The sequence below is a fragment of the Schistocerca piceifrons genome, chromosome 3 (assembly GCF_021461385.2).
Source record: "Schistocerca piceifrons isolate TAMUIC-IGC-003096 chromosome 3, iqSchPice1.1, whole genome shotgun sequence".
NCBI lineage: Eukaryota > Metazoa > Arthropoda > Insecta > Orthoptera > Acrididae > Schistocerca > Schistocerca piceifrons.
In genome coordinates this window covers 125,497,718-125,522,681 of record NC_060140.1, presented here as the reverse complement: position 1 = coordinate 125,522,681, position 24,964 = coordinate 125,497,718, and the positions used below count along the sequence as shown (strand labels likewise).

Sequence of the window (24,964 nt, the reverse complement as noted above, 5' to 3'; positions counted from 1 at the left end):
TTATGGAAAAACGCTACGAACTTATACACCTGCCCAATAATTTCTCTATGGATAGTATTTTCACATTATAAAATGTAACTTTACAATATTTTGTATATGAGTTTACGTAGTTCATATAACGTAGGTGGTATAAACGAACAGTAAACAGTTAACCAAAGAAAACTCGTAGAATCTCCAGTCTGGAATACTTTTTCAATTTTTATAACATAACCATTACACTGCAGGTTCAAAATATCTGAGCAGTGTGTACTGCTGTCACTTAATGCCATTGTTTCTTGAATAAATTCACCCCCATTTCATTCTGTGGTGTGTGCTTGTGTGTTGCAGAGGAGGCGCCCTATGGGCAGACGGCGGTGCTAGGGGGGGCAGCATGGTCCTGTGGGCCGCGCTGCTCGTTCTGCACGGAGCTGGCTGCGTAGGTGAGTACGCCGCCAGGCAGCCCACCCACTACCTGCTGTTCCTGTCAAAGCACGGCTCTCGTACGGACGATTCAGAATTATTCACATCCTTAGGACAACCAGCCACGACAAAATTATTCCGCCTGGTAGAGCCGGCGCAAATTAACGTGGCCCCTGAGGAGAAAGGCGTTCTCGCAGCGTGCGCTTGGGGAGTCCACCACTCTGCTCCGGAAGGATGGTCGCCTGCTGACTTGCTTCAAGCTTTCTCATTGTTATATCTTCGCTACACCGGATGGCAATGCAGTCTGCACCATAGGTGCCTGTGATGTCATATGCAAAACCATTAAATTTATGAGTGGGACACAAACGAGGAAGCACAAATCTTTAGGATGTACTTGGGAGGGTAACAGGACCCCCTAGACATTCCAGCCGCAAAAATAAAGAGAATAAAGAAAGAAAATTATTCAGTACTTTACGAAATACACGGGAGAAGGAGAAGAAAATTTACAATTAGGTAATACTGACGAACAGTTTGTTAGAAGACTGACTTATAATTGCCGAGTGACACACTATTTTTATTTTACGTTGTGAGTACCATATGAAACTACGTTGTCTGCTACACAGTGTTTTAACTCTTTTTTATGACATTACCTTTTGTCAATGCACTGTCGATCTTGTTTCGCTTTGTTTGATCCTTTGTTTTATTTATTTATTTTATTTACACGTCAAGTTCCGTAGCACCGAATTGAGGAGCACATCTCCGAAGTCATTGAACGTGTCAGTACATGAAATTACAACATAAAAGTAATAACAGATAAAAATAAATGTTTACGAACACGAAAAAGTGACTCCATAATTTTAAGTAAACGCAGTCAACAATACAATAAGAATCAGCTTAATTTTTCAAAGAACTCCTCGACAGAATAGGAGCGACCCATGAGGAAACTCTTCAGTTTCGATTTGAAAGCGCGTGGATTAGTGCTAAGATTTTTCAATTCGAGAGGTAGCTTACTGAAAATGGATGCAGCAGTATACTGCAGACATTTCTGCACAAGAGTTAAGGAAGTCCGATCCAAAGGCAGGTCTGATTTCTGCCGAGTTTTAAATGAATGAAATCTGCGTTTTCTTGGGAATTAGCTAATATTGTCAACAAGAAATGACAGTAACAAATAAATATATTTTGAGAGTCCTATGTCAAAATATCCAAGACTCGTGAAAAGGGGTCAACAAGAGGTTCGTGAACTTACACCACTTAATGCCCGAACTGCCCCTTTCTGAACCAAAAATATCCTCTTAGAATGGGAAGATTTACCCCAAAATATAATACCATAAGACATAAGCGAATGAAAATAAGCAAAGTAGACTAATTTACGTGTCGAACGATCACTAACTTCAGATACCGTTCCAATAGTGAAAATGGCAGCATTAAGTCTTTGAACAACATCCCGAACGTGGGCTATCGACGACAGTTTACTATCTATCTGAACACCTAGAAATCTGAACTGTTCAGTTCCACTAATCATATGTACATTCTGTGAAATCAAAACGTCAGGTTTTGTTGTATTCTGTGTCAGAAGCTGTAAAAACTGAGCCTTACTGTAATTTAGCCTTAGTTTATTTTCTACAAGCCATGATCTTAGGTCGTAAAGTGCACTATTTGAAACCGAGCCAGTGTTGCACACAACATCCCTTACTACCAAGCTATTGTCATAAGCAAACATAAATATTGTAATGTCATTTATATAAATAAGGAACAGAAGTGGCCCCAACACTAATCCCTGCAGCAATCCCCCCCCCCCCTTCACTGTACCCCATTCACACTCCACATCACAGCCATTCTAAACATAGTAAATATTGACATTTTGCTCTCTGTTGCTAAAGTAAGAGGTGACCCAATTGTGAGCTACTCTCTGTATATCATATTGGTCCAACTTTTGGAGCAATATTTTGTGATCAACACAATCTGATTCCTTACTTGAATCAAGAAATATGCCTAGCGTTTGAAGCCTTTTCTTTAGCTCATCCAGTACCTCACAGAGAAAAGAAAATATAGCATTCTCAGTTGTTAAACAGCTTTAAAGCCGAACTGTACATTTGATAGTAAATAGTTTGATATACATACACTGCCTTTTCAGTAACTTTTGCAAACACTGATGGCATAGAAATAGGTCTAAAATTATCTACATTAGCCCTTTCCTCCTTTTTATAACGCGGCTTAACTACTGAGTACTTTAATCGTTCAGGAAACTGACCACTCCGAAAGCAAAAAGTGCAAATATGGTTAAGTACAGGGCTAACAGGTGCAGCACAGTACTTTAATATTCTGCTAGACACTCCATCATAACCATGAGAGTCCTTAGTCTTCAGTGATTTCATTACTGGCTCAATCTCCCTCTTGCTGTATCACAGAGTAGTGATTCAGACATCAATCTCGGAAAGGTATTTGCCAAGAGAGTTATATGATTACCTATAGAAATTAAATTTTTATTTAATTCACCAGCAGTGCTCAGAAAATGATTGTTAAATACTGTGCATATATCTGATTTGTCAGTAACAGAAATATTTTTACTATAAACTGACTTTATACAGTCGACCTTGTGCTGCTGACCAGACACTTCCTTCACAACTGGCCGTATGGATTTAATTTTATCCTGTGAATTAGCTATTCTATTTGCATACCACATACTCTTTGCCTTCGAAATAACATTTTTAAGCACCTTACAATACTGTTTGAAATGGGCTACTGTAGCGTGATTGTGACTACTTCTGATATAATTCCCACTAGTCAGCCACCCAGGTTACCTATTACTGCTAGTACCCGGTTTAGAACGTTCTAATGGAAAGCAACTCTCAAAGAGCATGAGAAATGTGTTAAGTAAAGCATTGTATTTATCATCTATGTTATCGGCACTATAAACATCCTGCCACTCTTGTTCCTTGACGAGGTTTAAAAAACTCTCTGTTGCCATTAGATTAACTTTCCTACATAGTTTGTAATTAAATATGACATTGATTTGAGTGCAAAAGACTTTTAATGTTAAAATTTGTGCATCATGGTCTGAAAGGCCATTCACGCTTTTACTAACAGAATGCCCATCTAGCAATGAAGAAGGGATAAAAATATTGTCTATGGCTGTGCTACTGTTCCGCTGCACCCTAGTTGGAAAAATCACAGATTGCATCAGATCATACGAATTTAGGAGATCTACCAACATCCTTTTTCATACACCATCATATACAAAATTAATATTGAAGTCACTACATACAACTAATTTCTGGTACTTCCTACAAAGTGAATCAAGAACCCCCTCTAGCTTGAGCAGAAATGTCCTGAAGTCAGAGTTAGGGGACCTATAAACAACAGCAATTAGAAGTTTAGTTTCACTAAATTCAACTGCCGCTGCACAACATTCAAATATCTGTTCAGTGCAGTGTCGTGATACATCTATGGACTGAAATGAAATGTTGTTTTTTACATACATAGCCACTTTCCCACCCCGCAGGGAACTCCTTGAGCAACAGCCAGCTAATCTGTATCCTGGTAAAGGAAGCCTCTGAATCGTCAAATTATTTAAGAGTGCTCTGATATACCATTAATTTCAGAGTCTTATATTTTGATGAAATATGCTAATTCCTTCTCTACTTGGAAACATTACATCCTCGGAAGGTGAGCCCTCAGTTAGAGGGACTTCCTTCAAGCAGGTATACCCAAGCGACTATTTCTTTGTCGATACTCTAGTGAAAAACTGTTGACTTTGAACGTCTATATTTGCAGACTCACTAGCTGTATCTTACGAGGGCATTCAATAAGTAATGCAACACATTTTTTTTTTTCTGAAAGGAGGTTGGTTTTATTCAGGATTCAAGTGCACAATATTATTCCCCACTCTTTTGTTACAAAACCTTATTTTTCAACATAATCTCCGTTCAATCCAGCGGCCTTACGTCACCTTACTAGCAGGGCCTCTACGCCCTTATGTTACCACTCTACTGGTCGACGTCCCCGAGCCAATGTGCTTCAATCAATACCATCCCCAGTATCCACCTACTGCTTTACGCAGAGTACATCCTTCATTGTGCCAAACAGATGAATGTCGGAATGGGCGAGGTCCGGGCTGTATGGTGGATGAAGAAAATGAATCCAAAGAAGTTCTCTGAGCCCTCTCTTGTGTGCAAGCTTCTGTGAGGCCTTGCGTTGTCATGGAGAAGAAGTAGTCCGTTTCCATTTTTATGGCAACTAACACGCCGAAGTCGTTTCTTCAATTTCCTGAGAGTACCACAGTACACGTAAGAGTTGATCGTTGCACCATGAGGGAGAACATCAATCAGAATAACCCCTTCAGAGCCCAGAAAACAATCACCATGACTTTACAAGCTGAGAGTGCGGCTTTGTAATTTTTCTTCGGCGGGGCCGTGGTGCGGTGCCACTCCATTGACTGCCGTTCAAAGTCGTAAACCCATGTTTCATCGCCTCTGACGATGTTCGACAAAAAATTGTCACGATTAGCCTCGCAAAGTGCAAGCAATTCTGCACAGACGGTCCTCCAATGTTCTTTATGGTCCCAGTGGGCATACACCTTTTGGTACCCCAACTGGTGGACGAGTGTGTCAGTATTTACCAGCAGAGACATCCAGTTGAGCAGTGAGGTATCTGTCATCCGTCGATCGCCTCTGAGGAGAGTGTCCACACGTTTCAACACTGCTGCAGTCACAACTGTCTGTGGCCGGCCGGCACATAGGAGATACGGTAGGTTTGCGCGACATTGTTGCGATGATGACACACCCTTGCCCAACGACTCTCAATGCTTTTGTTTACTGCCAGTTCTCCTTAGACATTCTCCAAGAGCCTATGAATTTCCGCGGTGTTCTAATTTTCCACCAAAACAAACTCAATGACAACACTGCTCGAAAGCAGCTCCGGCCCAGACGCCATTTTGAACGCTGCGTATAGCGCCGCCAAGTTTTGGAACTTTATGAAACTATAGGAGCTGAAGTGGGAATATTCCGCGATATCCCAGAACAAATTCCGCATTTTTGCAACCAAAAGTGGCTGAGAAAAACTGTATTGAATTACTTATTGAACCCCCCGCCGTACAAGTTATGTGAGATATGACTTTGGTTTGGCTTCAGTTGTCGAACTACATCTTCCCACCTGTCCAGTAGCCCCCCATTACCATTCACCCCTCTGCTATTGCCCCTTCTGTACAGGTGGAGACCAAATTATTTTGTCCATACTGTATGCAAATTATATGAGACAGACGGAAACACCTCAAGAATTCAAGAAGAATTTCAAGCTCTCCATCTACATCAAACGAATTGCTTCGGATAAAAACCCGTTTGTACAGTGTAACTTAAAATTTTAAGTACCATAATAGAAGTTAGTTCTGTTGAAACATAATGTGTGTGTGTGTGTGTGTGTGTGTGTGTGTGTGTGTGTGTGTGTGTTTGCCTTTTATGGGCTCTCAACTCCTGTACGAAAATTACAATGATGTGACTCAACAGACACTTTTCGTCGCGAAGCAAAATTGCTTGAAATTATCCATCACTTTCCTATTCAATCTTTTCAGTTGTATTTACTTTACCAGCTTTCTTCACGTTGTTCAAGTTGTCTGTTTGGTTTCTCTTTAGAAACTACGCCTAGCTTCACCAACATGAGTTGGTAGTTCGAACCAGTTCTTATTTGTAGTGACTTAATAGGTTTTGTGGGGATAGCTTTCACAAAGTAACTCAGCATATCCAGTTTTCTCGGATCAGGATAGATTTAGCATACCAACGAACCACTGCTTTAATATTTTGACCAGTTCCACCACAAACGAAAACGATATACACTACTGGCCATTAAAATTGCTACACCACGAAGATGACGTGCTACAGACGCGAAATCTAACCGACAGGAAGAAGATGCTGTGATATGCAAATGATTAGCTTTTCAGAGCATTCAAACAAGGTTGGCGCCGGTGGCGACACCTACAATGTGCTGACATCAGGAAAGTTTCCAACAGATTCATCATACACAAATAGCAGTTCACCGGCGTTGCCTGGTGAAACGTTGTTGTGATGCCTCGTGTAAGGAGGAGAAATGCGTAGAGAAATGCGTGCCATCACGTTTCCGACTTGATGAAGGTCGGATTGCAGCCTATCGCGATTGCGGTTTATCGTATCGCGGCGACTTTGCTGCTCGCGTTGGTCGAGATCCAATGACTGTTAGCATAATATGGAATCGGTCTGTTCAGGAGGGTAACACGGAACGCCGTGCTGGATCCCAACGGCCTCGTATCACTAGCAGTCGAGATGTTAGCATCTTATAGCATGGCTGTAACGGATCGTGCAGCCACGTCTCGATCCCTGAGTCAACAGATGGGGACGTTTGCAAGACAATAACCATCTGCACGAATAGTTCGACGACGTTTGCAGCAGCATCGACTATCAGCTCGGAGACCATAGCTGCGGTTACCATTGACACAGCATCACAGACAGGAGCGCCTGCGATGGTGTACTCAACGACGAACCTGGGTGCACGAATGGCAAAACGTCATTTTCTCAGATGAATCCAGGTTCTGTTTACAGCATCATGATGGTCGCATTTGTGTTTCGCGACATCGCGGTGAACGTACATCGTCATACTGGCGTACCACCCTGCGTGATGGTATGGGGTGCCATTGGTTACACGTCTCGGTCACCTCTTGTTCGCATTGACGGTACCTTGAACAGTGGACGTTACATTTCAGATGTGTTACGACCCGTGGCTCTACCATTCGTTCGATCCCTGCGAAACCCTACGTTTCAGCAGGATAATGCACGACCGCATGTTACAGGTCCTGTACGGGCTTTTCTGGATCTAGAAAATATTCGACTGTTGCCCTGGCCAGCACATTCTCCAGATCTCATCAATTGAAAACGTCTGGTCAATTATGGTCGAGCAACTGGCTCGTCACAATACGCCAGTCACTACTCTTGATGAACTGTGGTATCGTGTTGAAGCTGCATGGGCAGCTGTACCTCTACACGCGATCCAACCTCTGTTTGACTCAATGCCCAGGCTTATCAAGGCCGTTATTACGGCCAGAGGTGGTTGTTCTGGGTACTGATTTCTCAGGATCTATGCACCCAAATTGCGTGAAACTGTAATCACATGTCAGTTCTAGTATAACATATTTGTCTACTTGGTGTAGCAAATTTTAATGGCCAGTAGTGTACATTTTATCGCCTATCATACACTGTGAAAGTATGAAGAACTATATGAGCTAGTTTTCTGATCGCTACAACAGCATATCACAGACTGTTACGCTTCAAGTGCAGAGGTAAATCCACGAAACGTACTGGAGTTACGGAGCTGCGCGTTTGCTTACATTCGATATAGCAGGGCAGACGTTTCGAGCATGTTCTCCTAACGATGGGACAGTGGTTTGCCGCGATGTTATCTTTTTACTACACTCTAAGAAATAAAATGACTCACCACCAAGGAGTTATGCAAGCAGATATTCACAGAAATATCGACGTAAAGAGCAAAACTGTAATCTTTGGCTGGCGATGGATGAATGTGTGACGCTGCAGCGCAATTTCACGGTCCAGCTGGGAAGGATGGTAAACAGGGGACAATGTCGATACTAGGGCGTAAAGTCTCTGCGAATTTCATTGGTTCAAATGGCTCTGAGCACTATGGGACTTAACTGCTGTGGTCACCAGTCCCCTAGAACTACTGAAACCTAACTAACCTAAGGACATCACACACATACATGCCCGAGGCTGGATTCGAACCTGCGACAGTAGCGGTCGCGCGGTTCCAGACTGTAGAGCCTAGAACCGCTCGGCCACTCCCGACGGCGAATTTCGTTGCTTATACTCAATCGGACAGTAAGTGCCGGCCGAAGTGGCCGCGCGGTTCTGGCGCTGCAGTCTGGAACCGCGAGACCGCTACGGTCGCAGGTTCGAATCCTGCCTCGGGCATGGATGTGTGTGCTGTCCTTAGGTTAGTTAGGTTTAACTAGTTCTAAGTTCTACGGGACTAATGACCTCAGCAGTTGAGTCCCATAGTGCTCAGAGCCATTTGAGCCATTTGACAGTAAGTATGCCTAGTAGATCGGCACATGAACAATATACGTAGATGTCAGCATTCGAAAGAGGACGTGTAGCTGGCCTCAGAGAAGTCGGTTCGAGTAATCGGCTAATCGCTCTGCATTTGAATAGGTGAGATGCCACTATTCGACGATATTGGTAGGAATGGGAGAGCCAAGGCTGAACACAATTGCAAGAAGAAGATGGTCGATCTAAGACGACAGAGCTCGAAGCCCGAACAATCGTCAAGGAAGTACTCAAGAGCCCCGGATTCATCATTATCATCTATCCGACATACAACTAGTCCTCCGATAACCACAAGGTCAATCCATGGGCAGCTCACAGGGAGGGGATTTACAGTGCCCATTGCGCCAACTACCATTGACCTCTGTAGATCAACAAACCCGTCTGCAATGATGTCGGGGACTTTCCGACTGGAATCTCATTGAATGGAGTAGAATGGTCTTCAGTGATGAGTCCCACTTCGAACTGAGCCCGGATGGCCATGGAATACGTGTCTGGAGGCACCCCAGAGATCTGTCGGATACCAACTTGCCATACCGCCCGACAACCAGGAGTGATGGTCTAGGGTACCATTTCTTTTCATAGCAGGAGCCCTTTTGTTGGTCATCCGCGGCACCCTTACAGCACAGTGGTACGTCGACGGTATTCTACGCCCCACGGTGTTGCCCTTTATGGCAAGCCATCCCGGGCTTACGTTTCAGCTAGTTCTTTGTAATCGCCAAGCCTTTCTTTGGCTAGCAATGTCGCCGGATCTGTCCGCAGTTGAGAACGTCTGGCCCTCCAACCACCTCGGGATTCTGACGATTGGGCAGAATTTGGCACGATATCCCTCAGGACATCCAACAACTCTATCATTCAATGCTAAGCCGAATAACTGCTTGTATAAATGCCAGAGTTGGACCAATGTTTTATTGAATTGCACAATTTGTGAAGCTCCTCCGTGGTGCATCGGTTTTTTTCCGGTAGGGTTTTTGATCAAGTGCCATACACGTTATGTCATTGAAGTCGTCAGCAAAGGTTCTAACATCAAAGGAAAAGCGCATTGTCTCTTTTTAACATTTGTAAAGACTCTGTCTGTCCAGTACCAATTTTGCAATTGATTTTAAACTAACTTCCCGATGAACTAGAGGCTTGAAATTTTAAATATAGCTCAAAACGGATGACAATGGAATATTAATTCGTTGTCTTGTCTGTCTGATCCCCGTAGTTCCCACTCGGGTGGGGAACGGACCAAAAAGGTTGGTAACGCCTGACATATCAGCTGATCGGCATGTTGTGTCGGTGGAATGCGTTCCAGGTGGCATACTTGGAATTCGATGATGGGCGCTAGGCGACGCTGCTATATCTGCGAGCATTAGAATCGTCTCTGCAGCGCCGGTCTCAAGCACCACAGGGTACGCACACCTCGCCGCGCTATAAGGCTAGCTATGGCATGACTCTACCTTCAGTTGTCCAATCGCTGTGCTCTGGTATGGTTCTCGTTACAAATCGTTGGTTTGGTCTTAGATTTCGCTATGCCTTAGGTTTTAGCTCTTATTCTTTGGAACTTCTTTATCCTCCCGTGCAGTCTCCATTGTCCGTTTTCGTCTTCTTGTTGTCCTCCTGTTCACTCACAGGTAACTGCTGTTGACCAGTCGGAGAGCTAAAAGGACCAGCGGAGATATACCAAGGTCCTTGTCAGATTCTGGTCACAATTTGTACAGTCATAACATAATCTCATCGAAAAGTTTAAAACTGTTGAGAAATTTCGCACACAGACATACACATAACTATAAAATAGAAAATAATTATTTAAATAAAAGTAAATGTTTAATATAATACACTAATTGCACTAACAAGGCTAAAATAATTTATCCTAGGCCTATATGGATTCCTGACCCATACAGATAGTTCTGAAAACATATGACCGATAGCTATGAAAATATTTGTAAAATTTATAATGAACTAGCGAACCCACATAGCTTCGCAGTTGTAATATATGTGTGGGAGTTGGATATATATCCTTAACTACTCCCCCACCCCCTCCCCCACCCCCTCCCCTACCCCCTCCCCCACCACCACCACAACCAACTTCTTTACTCATCCGCTCCTCACGTCTCTCTTTGTTCTTCACCACCTCCACCATTCTTTATCCTCCACCCCCTGGCGGTGGGGCGGGAGGCAACTTTAAATTTTCAAATGGAAATCCCCATTTTTAATAAAATATTGCGTTTCAGTCTTCGATCGCTATTCTTTATTTTCAATTACCGGTTTCGGGCTAGCTGCCCATCTTCAGAACATATGTTGTAGTTACAGAGTAACTTGTCCGTACAGAACACTCGGTTCGCTGTCATAAGCTGTTCTGTACGGACAAGTTACTCTGTAACTACAATATATGACCTGAAGATGGGCAGCTAGCCCGAAACCGGTAATTGAAAATAAAGAATAGTGATCGAAGACTGAAACGCCATATTTTATTTAATGAACGATCGCGGAATTCCCATTGAGACAATCATGTCTAGTTTTGATCCCCATTTTTATTGCAGAATGACATTCTACATTAAAAACTACGTACTTTTTGTCTTAAACATTTCTTTTGATTCTTGGTAGTTGGCACTGTAATTCAAGAAAATCTATGTTCTCATTTTTGCGTGGAAAATGGTTACGGATAAATAAAAAATACTTATTTACTTCGTAAATTTTGATTCGTTAAAACTAAAACTCTAACTCTCTCCCCATAGGGTGAGAGAGAGGAATTAGAATTTTACAAATGTTGACCCAAATATTAATTTTTTCCGCAGATTCGGATAAGTTTTGTTTGTTTCGTGGTCATGAGGCCACACAACTTTTAATTATCAAACAAATCATCTGACTAGCTAACTAACTAACCAAACGTCCTACTTACTAATGAGTGAACTCATTAACTAAAAAACTAACTGGATTCACAAACCTAATTTTTTATCAGATTCGGAGTAATCACTCTTGTTTGTCGACAAGTCTCACAACTGGGGCGCTTGTCTTTGAGTCTTTTAGTTTCGTGTGGAAAAACGTAGAAAACGACATTCATAAATTTATTGATTTACATCACATTGTTCACACCTTTATTTTATTTCGGAATAACGCGGCTGTTACATCGTTTACATTTTTAGAATTATGTACGATAATTGATATCCCGCTTAGCCCTGATCGATAATCGATGCTCTTATCCAGCCCTTGCTGGAGGGTTTTGCTGCGAAACCGCATCGGGAGAAAAGTGATATAGGTAAGTATCATCGTTAAACTATTTCGTGTGTGTGTTCTAGTGGTGGCGCTTTTGCTCGAATGTGGGCATTCAAAGCTTGAAACAGCGTTAAGCAACAAATGCTTTGTGCTCCCTGGCGAGAGCTCATCATCTCAATGAATAAATCTCCATTTAGTAACGAAAGTTTGAATTAATTTCGTTACTTCAGCTTTATTGTATTGCAGCCACAAACTACATAATGACACACATTTCAATAGTGACATAAATGAAATCATCTTCCACATTCGACAATACATTGCTTCACTGTTCACTATGATTGATACCGACCAGATTTAAATACATTTGTCTTGCCATGGTACTTTTCCAGCATCGTTTATGAAGTAAGCAGCGAAAACATTTCTTCTAGAATTAAGTGAACTTCCTCCTTGGGATGTTGGAACTTCATTACCCAGATCACAAAGGCCCTGGAACGACAGTAGTTGTGAAAGACACAGCAACATTTGATGATGGTAACAGTGAAGTTCAGCTTAACATTGATAGGTCTGTGACATATTCGCCATTAATTCGGAAGAATATCATATGCGCACTCCACATACCTCCGAGCACGACTTAAATGATAGTTAATGGCTCGGAGCGCTATGGGACTTAACTTCTAAGGTCATCAGTCCCCTAGAACTTAGAACTACTTAAACCTATCTAACCTAAGGACATCACACACATCCATGCCCGAGGCAGGATTCGAACCTGCGACCGTAGCGGTCGCGCGGTTCCAGACTGTAGCGCCTAGAACCGCTCGGCCACCCTGGCCGGCAAATGATAGTTAAAGATGCGTTTCTAGTAGGAGAGAAAAGTTCCGGTGTACGGTCTCATTTCGAAATTAATCAGAGAAAACTCTTCATCCCCAATAACGTAAAGGGTACAGAAGGTTCTGTAGTTCCTGGTAGAGGTTGTCCTTTTGGTAGGCTTGCTTGGCCAATCTCTAGTAGTTTATACAGCATAGAGTTTACGAAGATAGTGCTATCCGATTCTATGCCACGAGATCCAACTTCAACATAGTTGAACAAAGAGTTTGCATCTGCAACCACGAGCAGAACTACAGAATGGAATTTCTTTCACTTGTAGAACTGAGAACCACTGAAATCTGGTTTAACTATTCTCACGTGCTTGCCATCAAAGGCACCTAAGCAGTTCGGGAAGTCTGCATGCTTTTCAGATCTCTCGGCATTTTTGAGCCACCTTTCTTCTGTAAATTTTGGTATACACTCTTCACGCAAGACTTCCCACACAGCTTTGCAAGCTTTCCTTACAATTTTACATAGTGTTGTGGACCGATTCTGTATTGATAATGTAGGTCAATTAGATTGCAGCCACTACCCAGGTACCTGCAAAAGATCAATATTAACTTAATAATAATAATAATGTGTCTTTAGTAGCACCCCGTTACACAAAAGTTTGTGTTATGTTACAGGTTCAAAATTCATGAAAAGGTGGAAGGGTATTAAAAATTACTTCATTAAATGTGAAAAGAAACGCACAAAATCAGGGCAATGAGCGATTTCGTCTAGAAGGTATATATACGCCCGTCAACTGTCGTTCCTTGCGAACACAGTAGATCCAGGTCCCACGCAAACTAATGTCGATGATAATGGAGTGGCTGGTAGTGAAACTGCGGATGAATTGACAGCAGAAACACCATCACCTGCACAGAGTGAGCCTTTGAAAAATTTAGATAATGCACCTGCTTCCAAACAACGCAGTATAATTGAAGATTCTTCATTAAAATTCACGAATACTCCAGTACGGTCAGCTTCACTCTAAGCACCGGATGATGGCAATTTATTTTTTGAGTCACCGGTTCCTGCATTTGCCTTTCGACGTTATATTGGAGTTTAGATGCGAGACAATGAAATTATTGCGAAAGTTCAGAAACATGAACGAGGCTTTCTAACTTAGTGCTCCGCAATGTCCTCAACAAAGGCAATCTATTGACCGTTCTGCACACTGCAACAACCAAGCGAGTGTGTTGTCTCGTGATTCGCCTGCCCACACTCACGCACGTGCCAATTCCCAGCAACACCACTACACAACGGCTAGCTCTTCGTCCTACAGCAGTACATTTGTGACAATAGAAAGTGAGGATTCTGTGGACATTTTTGATATCCATACTCAACAAGTGTAGAAAAGAATGGTATTTCTAAGTGTGTTTGTAATTAATTTTCTAAAAAATATTTTGTTTTGAAATGTGTGACTGTTGTTCGACTGCCCTTTACATATTCTTGTATTCCATTGAAGTTTCTGCACAACGTTGTTTAATTACTTTACAACTATTTATGCAAAATATTTCGACTACTCCTAATCTACTGATGTTAGTTATGACGCTTTATATCAAAATACATTAGTAAAATCCCACATTCAGTAATGCGATAATAGAATATCGTTGATATAAGAACACCGTTTACAGTTATAATCCAGTTCACTTTATTTTAGCTTTTGATTAAAAATAATTAACATGGTATGAATACTTTAATATTCTCTACTTATTTCAGAGTCACAGCCAACATTTCTTGAGGTGAAACTGAAAAGCTCATCGCAGAGTCTATGCTTTTGATGAATGACTGCAGTTTCACTGTACAGTCATTCGAAAATAATTAAAGAATTTACTTTCATCTTCTCGCAAATCTGTAAACAGAGTCACGAACGCTCCTTTCAGCAGTCGTGAACAAACGAGCGGGTGAACCCAAATCCTCCTGTTGCATTGCTTGATGCATTTGTAAGCGAAATAAGCAAACACTGCCTGCTTTCTTCTGCGTACGTCCATACTGGTTCGCTCCCAATCTCGTACTGCTGCGGAATAGTGCAGCGCGCAGTCATAGCGTCGAGTATGGCGCGTCGTAATTCGTCGCGGCCACAAGACTCGAGACTGGAAACAGGTACGGCTTTCCTCCCATCATTAAAAACAATTTGGATATCTAAGCTATATTTCTTACGTAGCATTATAAGCCGTAAAATGCACCAAACGCAAACTGGCTATCGACTACATTTTTCACCGCAAACTTTTCAAAATATGCGCAGTGTTGTACTTTGCTTTGAAGTATCACAATAACTACGAGAAATAATGAAAAGAAAACCAGTTCATTGTCAAGCTGAGATTTCTAGCTACAACATACGAAAAAATCATTTCGTTTTACCTAATATTTTTCTCAAAATCTGGTGAAAAAACTGTATGGCGGAGAACGTACGCAGATCTAAAACTGGTTTTTATTTTTTTACTCGAAAAGTAAAAGTTTTATTGAGAAACTAAATACAGATATGGGTGTCGGATGACTTGAAATTCCCCCCCCCCCCTACCGCTTCACCGCGGCACGATCTCGCGAGGACGCGCGGCTGTTTCTCGCCCGTGTGCATCGAGCCGTAGTACTGCTAGGCTGAATTAACGCCGAGCGGGCCGCTTCTCGCTCATAAAAATTCTAACCCTGTCTTTCTCGACGCCCCTTATCTTTTCTCTCTTGAGATTAATAGGTGGCATATGCCATTATGAATGATCTCTCTGTGGAAGAAAAAATTGAGATGGTGTACTTTTATGGAGAAAGTGGGAGAAATTTTGACGATGCAATCGCGCTTTATGCGCAGCGTTTTCCTGGACAAGTACGATCACGTTCCTATTTTGTTCGAATTAATAAACAATTTACAGCGGAAGGTAGTGTGAACCAGAAAAAAACAACCCGTGCAGCGTCTGTTTGTGGAGAAAACAATCAAGTGGCTGTCCTAGCTGCTGTGGCTCAAAATCCACATGCGAGGACAAGAGAAATATCAAGGCAATCAGGAATTTCACACAGGAGTGTTTGGAAAATCCTGAAGCTCCACAAATTTCATCCATACCACGTATCCATGCATCAGGAACTGCATGGTGATGACTTCCAAAACCGTCCTAACCTTTCTTCACTGGGCAGTTCAGCGGATGCAAACAAACCAAAACTTTTTTGCCAGAGTACTTTTCTCCGATGAGGCAACATTCACAAACCACGGCGAAGTTAATCGCCATAACATGCATTACTGGAGTGAACAGAACCCACACTGGATTCGAGAAGTCAACCATCAGCGGCCTTGGTCAGTTAATGTTTGGCCTGTTATAACTTGCGAATAACTGCTCGGTCCATATTTTATTGACGGTAATTTGAATGGCAACAACTATCGAAACCTACTTGAAAATGAACTGCCAGATCTACTAGAGGACCTAAGCATCGAACATCGACAAAACATGTGGTTTCAACATGATGGATGTCCAGCGCATTATTCATTAATAGCGCGCGATGTACAAGATCGACTTTACCATAGTCGCTGGATCGGCAGGGCAGGTCCTGTCAATTGGCCAGCCAGATCGCCTGACCTTCCCTCGCCAGATTTTTTTCTTATGGGGTTATCTAAAAGGTATCGCTTATCCGCAAACGGGTACCACTCGCAAAAACGTGATGCAAAGAATAAGAGATGCTTGCGCTGCAATTACACCATCTTTAGTTAGCGAGTGGGTTAGGCTGCGTTCACACTGCCGGCCGGGCCGGGCCGGGATGACGCATACTGGCTCGGCTCGTGCCTAGGCCGACGTGTAGTGCATTCACATTGCGCGCCGCGCCGAGCCGGGACGGCGAAATGGGGGAAAATCCACTTCTCCGATTTTCATGTTTTAAAAATTCTTAGCGGTATATAAGACTTCGCCACATCGTTTTATGAACTTATTTTTTCCTTAAAAGCGTTACTTACGTCGTGAAAAAAGAAAAAGTCTACTTCTTGTTTCGCGTGATTTCTTAGTTTCGTAACGCTTCCCAATCGATTTTGAAGAAAGTATACGGCTTAAAAATCTGATTATTGTACATGTGGTAGCGTAACATCTTAGCTTCGTATTGAATCATTTATCTTTCCATATTTCTTAACAGTCATTGTGAAATGTTGCTATTTGTCAACGTTGTGCACTTGATTTACAAATCTTGCAGTGAAAAAGTTATGTAGCGGGTAGCTTACTGTTAGATCTGTTTTAGACCATACATTGTTGGGAATGAAATGTAGCTAAAAGTACAAAAAAGTTTTTGAAATGATAATGACACTGATATCTGTCTCTGGTCACAAGTAATGCGAGCTATTCAGTGGCGTCAGTGCCGCGTCCGCAAGCGACGGAGTTCGCGCGGTTACAGCTTGGTTTAGTACATGTACAGGTAGAAGTGTCAGTGACATAGATCTGATAAAATTTGGTGTAAAACTAATCACAAAAACAAACTGGAGATTTGTGATACGTTTACTGCAGAAACTGAAATAATGGAGAGTTAATGAAACTACTGTAGATCGGCACAGATGTGCGTTTCATTGTTCTTCATTGATTTTTTTCTTCCCTGGCGGGCTGCGCTGCACTGTCAAGGTAATCCCCACTCTTTGGCTAAATGGCTGTTAGCTGCCGGAGGACAAATAAATAAATTTTAAAAAAATCCCCACCCTTCGACAGCTGACAAGCAAGTCAGTAGAAAACGCAGCTGCAGTCAACAGTTGCTCGCCTTTAGCTAGTCTGTGCTGTCGTGTAGAACAATGTCTTCACTCTTTTATTGGTATTGTTTTGACTCTGCAGTAACTCGTCGAGTTTTGAAGTACAGAAGAACTAGGAGGTTATGGATTCATCCTATAAATAGCGACAGACATTTAGGAGAGTTTTTCTTTACATGAAGAACTTAAAAACTATCCTGAAAAATTTTATTCGTATTACAGAATGAATCATAATACATTTCAGTATCTGCTGCAGAACATTCAAGACAAAATTTCGAAACAGAACACAAATTTTCGCAGAAGTACAACAGCAGAAGATAAATTGTGTATAACGATAAGGTAAGATTCGTTAGTACACAGTTTTTGGTTTGCAGTAGAACTTTGTACAGCATTCACTACCTCCAATTAATTGTAGTCATGCTTTTGTATTTTAAATTTCACAAACGCTTACCTCTGAGGGGAAGAGAGTTTATAGGACTCCTGAGAATTATTTGTAAGTAATTAGCTTCGTCATTTTGGGTAATGTCTTGCTGTGCCTTCAACGAAGAATCGCAGAAATACTCCTTCATAATTTTCCAACTTTTTTCTTCTTTTTTCTTCATGATGAAGCGCTTGGCAGTGGTGATGGTTCATCATGTGGAGCCACTGATGACCTCACAGAATTCTTTTCACTACCTTGTAAGATAGACAGATTGATAGGCGAAGAGTTTTGATATAATGCCCTTTGACTCAGTGGTTCTATTTCCACTGATAAGGAACTGTACATAGCTCTTGGAACTTAGGAAAATCATATGACAGAACAAAGCCCGAGTGGAATTACATTTTAATATACTATTCCCTGGATCACATGACCTTATTTTGCCAAGTTATACAAGTTATTCTCTGTAACTGTCTCTCAGGTCTTTGCATTTCGATTTCATTATTTTAATTGAAAGAATATAGAAGGGTGCAAGAAAATATCTCTTTAATTATTTATTGTTGTATAACTGTGAAATGACATGGACTAAGTAAATATCTACGGTGCAAACAAAACTGTAAAAACTTCGCCCAACACCACACTTGAGTAACACATTTTTCTCAGGTATCTGTCCACTGGCATCTCCTTTCATGCACTAGCATCGTCATTCCGATTAGGAGTGTCCACCATATCAGTGGTGGTGAAAGACGTTTGTATGGCTATATGGCAGTCACTTTCTCCCATTCATTTACCAACGCCAACTGTTTCTCGATTTAAAGAAATTGCCAGTGAAATGCATACGAGATGGGGATTTCCAAACTGTGTTGGATGTATAGACGGGAAGCACATACGTGTCCAATGTCCTAAACTTTCTGGTAGCATGTTTTACAATTACAAACAGTATTATTCGATTGTACTCCAAGCAGTTGCTGATGCAAATTACAAATTTATAGCTGTAGATGTTGGTGCCTACGGTAAACAGTCTGATGCAGGCGTGTTTAAAGAAAGTATGTTATATAAGAAACTTACAAATGGGGAGCTGTTATTACCGCCACCAACAAGACTTGAAGGAATGTGTCAGGAACTACCGTACGTCATTTTGGGAGATGAAGCTTACCCCTTATTAGAGAATTTTATAAGACCTTTTCCTCGCAGAAATTTGGACAATGAGTAGATTCTATACAATGATATGCATTCCAGAACAAGAAAAGTTGTTGAATGTGCATTTGGTATAATGACCAATAAATGGAGACTACTGAGGGAGGAAATTGAAACATCCATTGACGTAGCTGATCACATAGTCAAGTGCATATGTCTACTTCATAATATTGTCATTGACAGAGAAGGATGCAATGTTGAAGCTGAAAAGTTTTGTAACAATGCTGATATGCAGACAGCTGGTGCCACATTCAACAGAAATTCCACATTAACGTTCGAAAACTGTCAGGAACACTTTTGTTGAATATTTCGCTAAAAATGCAACTTAAAATAATTAAAAAACCTTTCAAAAATAAATTAGCTATTTACTGTATTTTTGTGTATCTCATTTCACTGTAAATAAAACAAATAAAATTATAAAGGAAAATAATTTATATTTGTGCGTACTATCTGAAACACACTCCTTGGTTACTTCGTTCCATAATCTGGAAACTGCATCATTACTGTCATAGTAGCCGAATTTCTGATATCAAATTGATGTACACAAGTTAATGTCATGTATATGCTACTCTGCATTCATTAAAGTAAGAACGTCGCAAAAAGATGTCACAGACAACAGCTTACAGTAACGTGCCACAGCATGACTTTACAATGCATTGTTATCTGGTAGGGACACATTTCCGTCCCACAGTGACACTCATATCTGTCTCCGTTTACAGGTAAATGCGAACTATTCAGTGGCGGCAATGCCGCGATCGCTGGCAAGCTATTGTTGTAAATGCATGTAAATACGGTAGATTAAATAAATGAAATAAAAGTAATTTCACATGTGTCGTTATAATAAACGTAATTTTTCCTCACCGATTGTGAAATGTGAGGTAACATCTTAAAATAAAAGACGTGTGCAGTCACACTTGTGATGAAAGCAGAAGGGAGACGTGTGATGCGTGTACTGCAGAAGCTGTAGTGCTGCTCCACAGGCTCGCGCCTGCGGTCGGCTCGCGCCGGCAATATTAAACACTCGGGATGTCGCCGGCTCGGCTCCGGGAGGCTCAGGCCGTGTCGGCGCGGCCCGGCCGCCAGCGTGAACACCGTAATACAAAACCATATGTTTGATATCAAAGCGGGCGGCGCGGCGGCCCGGCCAGGCTCGGCTCGGCCCTGCCGGCAGTGTGAACGCAGCCTAGTTAGTCTTTAACTTTGTTTACTCTGTTAGTTAATGAATCCACTCGTTAGTAAGTAGGATGTTTGCTTAGTTAGTTAGGTAGTCAGATGATCTGTTTGATAATTAAAAGTTGTGTGGCATCATGACCACGAAACAAACAAAACTTATCGGATTCTGAGAAAGAAATTACTATTTGGGTCAACATTTGTAAAACTCTAATTCTTCTCTCTCAAACCCCACCCTATTGGGAGAGAGGGAGAATTTTAGTTTTAGCGAATCAAAATTTACGAAGTAAATAAGTATTTTTTATTTATCCGTAACCATTTTCCAAGCAAAAATGGATACATGGATTTTCTTGAATTACAGCTCCAACTACCAAGAATCAAAACATATCCTTCAGACAAAATGTACGTAGTTTTTTAAGTAAAATCTGAGAAACGATCACCACGATAAAATAAGGGAAATCAGAGCTCGTACGGAAAGATATAGGTGTTCGTTCTTTTCGTGCGCTACACGAGATTGGAATAATAGGGAACTGAGAAGGTGGTTCGATGAACCCTCTGCCAGGCATTTAAATGTGATTTGCAGAGTGTCCATGTAGATGTAGACTGTGAGAAAGAAATGAAAACCGCAGTTTAATAGCACAGCACAGAATTTTTTTCCTCGTAGTCGGTTTTAACAGAAAACTTGTTGGTGTCATTTTAAAAAAATATATAGCCTATGTCCTTCCGAATGATACAGGAGCAGTGTGTAAAAATCTGAAATAAATTGTTCAGGAATTTTTCGAGATTTTTGGTGAAAAAGTTACCCAGTGAAGACACACAATTCCAGTATAATCGAATAAACAATAATCATCGCTTTGAAACTCGATTTGCTCATTCGAGTTGTGTTGGCTCTCGGTGAAGTTGGACCATTCCAGTGCACGGACTGGCGCTTAGTTTCTGGATCACAGGGGAAAAAACCACGATTCGTCGCATGTGATCATTCCTTCCAAGAATTTAAGATCATTATCAACGGTATTAAAAATGTCAGTAAAAGCGTTTTCACGAGCTTCTTTTTGTTCGAACGTGAACGTGAGAATTTTCGGCTCTGGTTTATCATGTTAAACGGTTATATAACATTGTCTTAAACACTCTTTTCTAATTACTACAGTTTCATCAAAATCGTACTAATACTCAACCGACGGTCGGATCAAATCAGATTACCTACTTTGTCGATATTTTCATCTGTTTTTTATGTTGAAGGGCGACCAGGGCGTGAGTCACTTTTTCTAGTAAAAGACAGGTTTCAGTAGCAGCTTTTCCAAGTTTCACGAAAACACAAAGTGGTCATGACGAAGATTTCTTTAATATAATTCATTTGTTTGAGAACGTGCACGTTCACAGTAAAAATGGTTCAAATGGCTCTAAGCACTATGGGACTTAACATCTCTGGTCATCAGTCCCCTAGACTTAGAACTACTTAAACCTAGCCAACCTAAGGACATCACACACATCCATGCCAGAGGCAGGATTCGAACCTGCGACCGTAGTAGCAGCGCGGTTCCGGACTGAAGCGCCTAGAACCGCTCAGCCAGTTCACAGTAAAGTCATTTCACTCGGTACTATGCCCTCACAATTTATCTGATAGTTCTTATCGGATTGTCAGTTCGAATGTTCACGTAATACAAGGGGCGATCAAAAAGTTTCCGTTCGAAGGCCATACAGCCCAGAATCGGTACGTCCATCAGACAAAATCGCCGTGAGCATTGATTGAATCATCCAACCGACGCACCAAGTTGAAGACATTTGGTAAAACACCGTGGCCTGCTGCGTGAAAAAGTCTGTTAACTGTCTGCTGCACATCTACGTTCGAAAGAAATCGTCAAACCTTCAAGGGACCGAAGACGTATTCGCTTGGGGAGACATTAGGACTGTTGGACAGGTGCTCGAGAGGGTCTCACTTGAGCTGGCGTAACTTCTGCGTTACGACGTTTGTGACTTAGGGAAATGCGTTATCATGAAGCGGCAACATCCCTTAGAGTACCGTTCCACAAATATGGTTTTCGACAGCCATTTTATATTCTCCGATGGATGTCTACCGTTGTTTGTCCCTTGGTAGCCACCAAAAGAGTAACAGCACGTTGGCCCAGGTTTGAGACGCGAATACCACACTAATTCCTTGCAGACATGTCGCTGCTTGTATTCCCGCGACAGAGTCGAGCTACGTTGCGTATACGCTGCAGTAACGCCGTAAAACGGAAACTTTTAGATCGTTCCTTATATAATAACTAGCTATAAACAAAACGTTTAATATCCACATTCCGTTCACACGTTTAGCTCCTTTTCAACAAGATCGTAACAGTTGTTCTTAACATTTAATGCACACTTCTTTCACTCGTCCCGTTACAAGGTCCTTCAGCTGCGAAGCTTCTCGAATTTCACAAACATCGATGTTTGCAAATCGCCCCAGTCTGTGTAGCCTGGCCACCAAGAGCTGTTGCATAGCAATTTGATTCACGGATCCAGTTATATGGCTCCTTCCGTGTATAGCGATTTTACGACTATGACGTGTGGGGCCTGAAGATGGCATCAATGTAATGCCGAAACTGGTAGCACGTAAGAAGTTCATAAAATAAATTTCTACAATACATACGGCTGACGGTAAATCATTGCATCAAGAAATACATGCCAGCCATTGTCCCACAGTTCATAATGGATTAACAAAGATAATGACGTCGCTCGGACACTTTTTCACTTTAATCAACGGAGTACAAATTACATCTTCGCCACTGCTCTGCCCTTTCATACCCTGTGTGTGCAACATACCGCCATCGGTATATAAGCATACCACTATTCCATGACGTTTGTCACCTCAGTGCAAGTCGATATATATGAAAATAATTTATGGTCAAAAAGAAGACAGTTAATTAACCAAGCATATCACATAATCAGAGCGGATGATTTAGGATTAATAAAATTTTTGACTCTAATGTTTTGAGACTATTAAGAACAGCGGATGAAATGTATCAGTCTGGAAACTTCCCATTAGATTAGTAAACCCGGCAATGATTCCAAATTGTTAAATACGCAAGAGAATTGGATATACATCCCAATCTCTCTGTCCGTCACCTCATGCCACCTTTCTCTGTGTATCTCTTTTTTTCCCTTACCGTCTCAAATTTCTCCCATCCTCCTCTGTCGACCTCATCTACCCCCTCCTTCCCGCACACACTCTCTCTCTGGCACTTTTTTATTGTTATTGCAAACGAGCGGCATCGACGGAATAGGAAGAAAATAAAGAAAAGGGATATTAGGATTCCTGTCAGGCAATCTAAACATCCCTGATCCGGGATTCGAACCTAGCTATTGCTTAAATATTAAATAAAAATCGTCAGCATTGGCGGCCGAAGACTTCCAGCATAAGAAGTCAGCCTCTCTCTGCCAACGATCTTGTCAAAGAGGGCGGAGGAGCGGACAGAGTTTCAGGGCACTCTGTTGTCCTGGGGGTGAGAAAATGCCTCTAATAGTAGGAAGAAGCAGCAGTGGTTAACGGCATGAAGGTGCAAAGGCAATGGAAATCACTGCATTAAATACACAGTGTGGATCCACAAACGTGTGACCGACAACTGAAAAAGTATCGTCAGTATCTCTCCACTGCGAAAAGATTCAGGACTAGTCCACCATTCGGATCTCTGTGAGGGGCCTGCCAAAGGGAGGTGATCAGGAGACTGAATAATAACCGAAAGTGTTGCATTATAGGAATCTGGCTGTGGAATGTCAGAAGTTTCAGAAGTTTTAACGGAGGAAGGAAGCTTTTTTTTTAAATTTAGGATCACCAGTCTTCTAACTGGTTTGATGCGCCAGCCACGAATTCCTCTCCTGTGCCAATCTCTTCATCTCTAGCATTTGCGACCTACATCCTATTTGCTGGATGTATTCACATAGCTGTCTTCCTCTACAGTTTTTGTTCTTTATAGCTGCCCCTAGTACCATGGAAGTCATTCACTGATATCTTAACCGATGTCTTTTCCACGTATTGCTTTCCTCTCTGATTCTGCGCAAACCTCCTCATCTCCTACCTTATCAGTCCACCTAATTTTCAACATTCACCTGTAGCATCACATCTCAGATGCTTCAATTTTCTTCTGTCCCGGTTTTCCCACAGTCCATGTTTCACTACCAAACAATGCTGTGCTCCAGACGTACATTCTCAGAAATCTCTGCCTAAAATTAATGCCTATGTTTGATACTAGTAGACTTCTCTTGCCAGAATGCCCTTCTTGTCAGGACTAGTCTGCTTTTGATGTCCTCCATCCTCCGTCCTTCATTGGTTACTTTGCTGCCTAGGAAGGTACAAAATCTAAACGGGAAATGCTGAGGCTCAATCTAGATATAGTGGGAGTCAGTGCAGTTAAATGGAAAGAAGACAAGAATTTCTTGTCAGATGAGAATAGGTTAATATTAATAGCAGCAGAAAATGCTATAACGGTAGTAGGATTCGTTATGAATAGGAAGGTAGGGCAGTTGAGTGATAGGGTTGTCCTTACCAGAATCGATAGCAAACCAACGCCGACAGCAATAGTTCAGGTATATACGCGACATCGCAAGTAGAACATACCGAGCGAGGTGGCGCAGTGGTTAGCACACTGGTCTCGCGTTCGGGAGGACGACGGTTGAATCCCGCGTCCGGCCATCCTGATTTAGGTTTTCTGTTATGTCCCTAGATCACTCCAGGCAAATGCCGGGATGGTTCCTTTGAAAGGGCACGGCCGAATTCCTCCCCCATCCTTCCCTAATCTGAGCTTGCGCTCCGTCTCTAATGACCTCGTTGTCGACGGGACGTTAAACACCAATATCATCAAGTAGAACATGATAACGAGAATGTATATGAAAATACTGAAACGGTAATTCAGTACGTAAAGGGAGATGAAAATCTAGCGATCATGGAATGTGGTTGTAAGGGAAGTAGTAGGAGAATGG

At 41.8% G+C, this 24,964-nt stretch overlaps 1 protein-coding gene across 1 annotated transcript in view; it reads left to right on the top strand.

Moving 5' to 3' along the window:
• Positions 1 to 331: 331 nt before the first annotated feature.
• LOC124789914 overlaps positions 332 to 24,964 on the top strand; it is a 202,235-nt gene continuing 177,602 nt past the window's right edge. Inside the window, exon 1 of the mRNA XM_047257432.1 lies at positions 332 to 419. Within this exon, the coding sequence (XP_047113388.1) occupies positions 371 to 419 (49 nt within the window). The 5' untranslated portion in view covers positions 332 to 370. The remainder of the gene's footprint in view (positions 420 to 24,964) is intronic.